This window comes from Solea senegalensis, linkage group LG11, assembly GCF_019176455.1.
Source record: "Solea senegalensis isolate Sse05_10M linkage group LG11, IFAPA_SoseM_1, whole genome shotgun sequence".
Lineage (NCBI taxonomy): Eukaryota > Metazoa > Chordata > Actinopteri > Pleuronectiformes > Soleidae > Solea > Solea senegalensis.
Genome location: NC_058031.1, coordinates 12,156,831 through 12,162,830, shown reverse-complemented (window position 1 = coordinate 12,162,830; position 6,000 = coordinate 12,156,831). Strand labels below are relative to the sequence as shown.

General features: G+C 42.4%; 2 protein-coding genes across 5 annotated transcripts in view; one reads left to right on the top strand and one right to left on the bottom strand.

Annotated features, from left to right (window-relative positions):
* The window catches only part of samd11 (sterile alpha motif domain containing 11), a 1,171,052-nt gene that overhangs the window by 1,045,020 nt on the left and 120,032 nt on the right, over positions 1-6,000 (bottom strand). The window lies entirely within an intron of this gene.
* The window catches only part of LOC122777095 (nucleolar protein 4-like), a 69,218-nt gene continuing 67,543 nt past the window's right edge, over positions 4,326-6,000 (top strand). The window contains exon 1 of the mRNA XM_044038089.1: positions 4,326-4,387. Within this exon, the coding sequence (XP_043894024.1) occupies positions 4,328-4,387 (60 nt within the window). The 5' untranslated portion in view covers positions 4,326-4,327. The remainder of the gene's footprint in view (positions 4,388-6,000) is intronic.

Below are 6,000 nucleotides of genomic sequence, written 5' to 3'. Positions count from 1 at the left end.
AAGCCAGAACATATACGCGTGATAAAGAGTGCTTAAGCACGACTGAACTTTGCTGTTGAAATGGAAACAAACCCGTTGCCACATGAAAAAAAACAAATAGTGAGATACATTTTTCATTTTTCATCCCTCACTTGCCAACCCTGCCAACTCCTTTACATATTTTCTGCAGCTGCATGCGCCGGGAAGATTCCTACACTGCATATTTTTCCTCCCTTTTACCCGTCCCTCATCCTTCCTCCCTCCTACTCCTGCCACACATCTTTCCATTTCCCATTCAGCTCACCCACCCCTCTGTGTTCCACCCTTCCTCAAAGCATCCGAGCCACTGGTCGCCATATTCTGCTTCCAGCTCTTCTCCTTCTATTTTCTTTTCTAACATCCATTTAGCTTCCTCAGGCTTACTGGCCTGTCTCTGAATATCTCTCCTTTCTCCCTTTTACCCTACTCTCTTGCCTCTTCTAGCCATCCATACACCACATGTCCACCCCCCCAACCCATTTTTATCTCCTTGTGGCTCATTAAACAGAGGAGTCATTGGAGTGTCCTGTCTCTCTCCTCAATTAGCCTAATTAATGGCTTTGTACAAAGAAAATAGCCCAGGAAACAAGCTCATTTTCCAGAGTTCAGATCGAGACAGGGAGAGGAAACAGTGCTGGGGGGAGACACACTCAAACACACAACACAAAGAGAGAAATGTCAAAAAGGGACACATTAGGAATGGGAGTCAATTTAGTGGACGACAAAGAAGGTGTCCTTCGAAGGAAACAAAAGGAACATATATGGACAAGGTGATGTCTTCGAAAACAGTGCAGTAACATTGTTCTTCTTTTGATATTCTCAAAGAGAAGTAAGGGACGTATCAAACATAATAATATCCTTCTGAAAAATCTCAAGGGGTACGCGGTGGTGCATGTGGCAGGCACTGTTGCCTCACGGCAAGATTGCCAGTTCATATTTTGGTCCGGGCCTTTCTGTGTGTGTGTGTGTGTGTGTACATGGCTTTTCTTTGGGTTCTCCGGTGTCCTCCCACATGCAGAGGATAATTGGACACTCTAAATTGACCGTGTGACTGTGAGGGTGAGTGGGTGTTCGTCTCTATGTGTTTGCCCTGCGGTGGGCTGGTGACCTGTCCAGGGTGAACCCCCCACCCCCCCCAGCCTTTCACCCTATGTCAGCTGCCCGCAACCCTCATGTGGAGGATAAAATAGTACAGCAATTAATGAAAGGAAAAAACATTGGTAACATTTGTACTGTGGACATTTTTTCTGTCTAATTTTTAATATTGCGTAAGCCTCCATTCGCCTTTTTACTTGGAGAAGTGTATGTGTGATGTTGATTCCATATGTAATAGAAATTATTTAATTAGAAGACGCAACAAGCAAGGAAATCACTCACACACACACACACACACACCCACACGCAGACTATTCTTCTTAGCACACTGTTGTTCCTAACCGTAACCACGACCAGTTCATGCCTAACTCTAACCTTAATCTAACCACATTTCAAATCGGAGCCCTAAACGGTTCCTTAAAAGTGAGGTTCTGCCTCATTGAGACCAGGTTTAGGTCTCCATGAGGACTACCGGTCCTGACACGGTCAGTTTTTATCGCAGAAAAGGTCGCTAAGAGGTCAAAAATGCCCAAGGTCCAGCCTCTCGTATACACAAACGCAGTGATACACTCATACATTGAGCCTGCTGCCTGTCTCAATTAAACATAGACCTTGTCCAAGCTGATTAATTGCATTTAATAATTCACAGCTGAACTTTAGTGAGAGTCACTTTAGCATGGAGAGATAGGGGGCTGAGGTCTTAAGGTGTGTGTGTGTGTGTGTGTGTGTGTGAGTGTGTGTGAGTGTGTGTGTGTGTGTGTGTGTGTGTGTGTGTGTGTGTGTGTGTGTGTGTGTGTGTGTGTGTGTGTGTGTGTGTGTGTGTGCGTGTGTGTGTGTGTGTGTGTGAGTGTGTGTGAGTGTGTGTGCATGCACATGTGTATGAGAGACTGAACCTCCACAGGGTAGGAAGGCAATTAGCTGCTCTCTAGTGTGTCAGTCACTGCTGACACGCACGCACACACACACACACACACAAACAGACAGTGGTTTTGTATTCTTTGCGTGGACACTCAAAGACATAATACATTCCCTAACCCCTTACCCTAACCTTAACCATCACATCTAAATGCCTAACTCTTACCCTAACCTAAACAGAAACATAATTCTTACCCTAAAATCACGTCTTAATCCTCAATAAAAAACCAAAAAATGCCTATTACAGACATGTACACACACGCTCACACTGTTCAGGACCTTTTCTGGCGTGAACACTGCCCTTGTTGGGACCAGTAGTCCTCGTGGTGACTGAAACCTGGTCCCAATAAGGCACAAGTCATTTCTGAGAAACTACTTTAGTCTAAAGTTAAGGTTTGAATGGTGGTTAGATTAAGGTTAGGGTGTTGGTTTAACTGGTTATGGTTAAGGTTAAGAATAAATGCTTTGTGCAGGCTGTCCACATGAATGGAAAGAAACGGAGAGAGAAAGCATAGCAATATTGACGGCTCACAATGTTTGTTTTCATTTATTTGCTGCACATTTAAGAAAAAAAAAAGATGGTGAAGGTGCTGGGGGTTCTGGTCCAGTGTGGTTCACAGTGTCATGCTGAAAAGCACACAGAATCTTTGTGTCACTCTAACCAGTCAGTTATCACATAAACACACACTCACTGTCACTTTCTCATCTCCCTGTACAAGAATGTCCATCGCCAATCAATGACGACGGCCTTCTCTGTTCTCCTAAGCCATATTGATCTTGTGCCGTGTATTCACGTCTGTCCTGTAGACGCTCCGTACATGAGACGTGGCGTCCTTAATGAGGTCAGTTAAAAAAGTCATAGAGCGACATGTTGATGGAGACGTGGAGGTCTGTTTGAGATATTCAGAGAATAATCTGTTGTTTCCTTATCAACAAGACATGAATGAAAGACATGGTGGGAAAAAAACTGCACCACATCCTCTCACTGGTCCTCTTTGTCTGCACCCAGCACTGGAAGGTCCTCTAGTGTTAGCTCTCTGACAAAACACGGCAATAGACTGCACTAACTGCTGCTTTTAGAGATGCTGTGAGCTCAAGAGGGAGATAAAAGTATAAATATATTGTCGTCAGGTTGTGATGCCTGGATTAATATCACAAGTTTTGGCTTGATAGGATATTTCTAGCTGGCAGTTTGTTTTGTTCTTAGCACATTTTTCTTTGCTCACATGTTGTACTGTATGTGATGTTGTGTGTGTGCGCTCTGATGTTTTGTTGAACTTTGACATGAACTGTGCTGATCATTGCGAGTGCAGCCACGGGCTGAAGGCTTCAACTGATTATGGATGACCGTTCTGCGGAGGTTCTTTTGACATCAAGGTTGTAGGTTATGAAGGCAACTGGACTTAAGCTTAATGCAGAGTTTTCACCTCACACCTTAAAGGCTTTTTCAGTTCCCTGGGGGAAAAAAACAAGACCTTGAAGAACTGAAAATGTTGTTCAGATGATAGTTGAGGAAGATGTAGGAAAAATCAAAGATGATGCCTTTTTAGAAGATATTTAAACCAGTATAGTGTCAAGATTGTGATACAGACATACACATTTATATTTACATATAGAATTATTCCTGAGATGTTATTATCAAACTTCTATAACAAAGCAGTGTAACTGTGGGTGGACATTTCACAGATAATAATACACATTTTATCATAAACAACTATAAATAAAAAGAACACACACACATCCAAATATGTGTAGAAACATGAAATTGAAGTAATTTCTATTTAGAAGAAAAACATAAATCTTTTCAGCATTGTAGACATATTTGTACATTTTGTATGTATCGTTGAAAGCATTAATATTATTAATTAAAAATAATGATTACAGTCAGTAATGGGGCACAAATGGGACTCATCAGAGTCCCGGGTCCGAGGATCTAAGGCTGCATGCAGGCTCATGTGGGAGGAGCAATTCAGCGATGTAGCTGCAAGTGAATCCATCATGAGCTTTAAAGTAATCAGTAAATGCTTAAATTCAGCTAAAACAAGGATAATGTGTTCTTGTCTTCTAGTGTTAAAAGTCAGGTTTTTGACGAGTTTTCGCTGTGTGTGTGTGTGTGTGTGTGTGTTCAGACATCTGATCCTATTTCATAGAAGCCAAAAATCTCTCCTCTCTCTCCTCTCCTCTCCTCTCCTCTCCTCTCCTCTCTCTCCCTCTCCTCTCCTCTCCCTCTCCTCTCCTCTCCTCTCCAGGCTGACAGGCCGAGAGCTCTCTGAGTGGCCGAGGAGATATGAACTACAACATGCCTCTCACCACCCCCTACATGAAGCAGATGAAGCTGCAGTGCATGAACAACAACAAGGTACGTGAAGAGACTGCAGCCGAGCTGTGAGTCAAACAGCAGAGCTGCTGTATCTCATCTGGGCCCCAGTGTGAGGCTGTGGTCCACTACTGTGAGTGTGTGTGAGACAACAAGAATTTCCTTGAGAGTAGATCATAAAGTAAATCTTTACAAGATGAAAAAAAAACAACAAAAAACGCAGGCTCTCTTTTGTGCACTGGAGAATGGTCTGTGACAGGTGTGTGGGAGGAAGCCAGGACGTCCACTATTACCATGGTAGGAAGAAAAACTCCCACACGTTGTATCATACTCACAATTAAAACACCGTAATGAACAGAAACATCAGGGTTTCAGCCTGAAGCTCACTGAGGTCAGTCCACCAAAAACATTTCTTCTTATTAAGTCGGAGACAGATTTAGCTTAGGTATATACAGAGTGTATAAGTCCAAAATAATTAATAAAAAATAAAAACAGGTAGGAGGATCAAGACAAAGACAACATATTTCCATGTATATACTGTATATAATTAATTACTTATTCCATTTGTCTTACAGACAAAGGAACTGTACAACAAATGTTGAAATCCAACATGAAGAACTGTAGTTCTCCTCTGTTTCATGATATTGGTTCATGGTTTGGACAAAACTACATATTTAGCTGACCTTTTATCAATCAAGTGAGACAATGATTCATAAATATAGTTGAAAAAGTTGGAAAAAACTGGAGGAAAAACATCGTACTAGTTCAAATCAGAAATGGAGCGGAAAATCATTTCTTCTTCTTCTTCTTCTTCTTCTTCTTCTTCTTCTGCTGCTTCTCATTTTTCTGTGGATGAACACCGTCGTGGCTCCACTAGGTGTTAGAGGAGTGTGAGTGTGGGTGGAGAAGAGGGGGAGGGTTTGTATAGTCCATATTGTTCCCACAACACACCACCAACTCTCGCTGTACCAGCTTGACTATCAGTACCACACACTCACTGTCACTCATATTCCTTGCGTGTGTGTGTGTGTGTGTACAATGCGTGTGTGTGTGTGTGTAGCTTGAATACAGCATTCCAGTGCAAATTGGCACTTCAGTGGCTCCCCACCCCTCCCTCTCTCCTCAGCTAATTAACTTGACGCTCTAAGGCCTCGCTTAATTGGAATGAGCTCAACCCTCTGTTCCCCCAACCGTTATCTACACACACACATACACACACTGAGAAACACACATACAGCTCAATACTTCCCTTCCTAACTCCCTCACTTGCATATTTTCCTTGCTCTTGCACACACACACACACACACACACACACACACACACATACACACATACATACATACATACATACATACATACATACACACCCTCAGACAGACAGACAGACAGAGGCGCACTCACACCCACAACAACCTCTGTGACTCCTGTTATTCTCCGACAGATGTACAAGTCTGTTTGGTGACTCGATGTCAAAGTCGCTGGTATGAGCTCCTCCTGACATTCTGACAGGATTCTCATAGCTTTTATGTAAGAAGCCAGCAAAGTACAAAACCAGAATTTTTTTAAATTCTTTGCATGTTTTTGCTTAAAATCAATCCTTTAGATGAGTTTTTGAAAGTATCTAGCATAAAATGAATGGTGTGTAATTGTATATA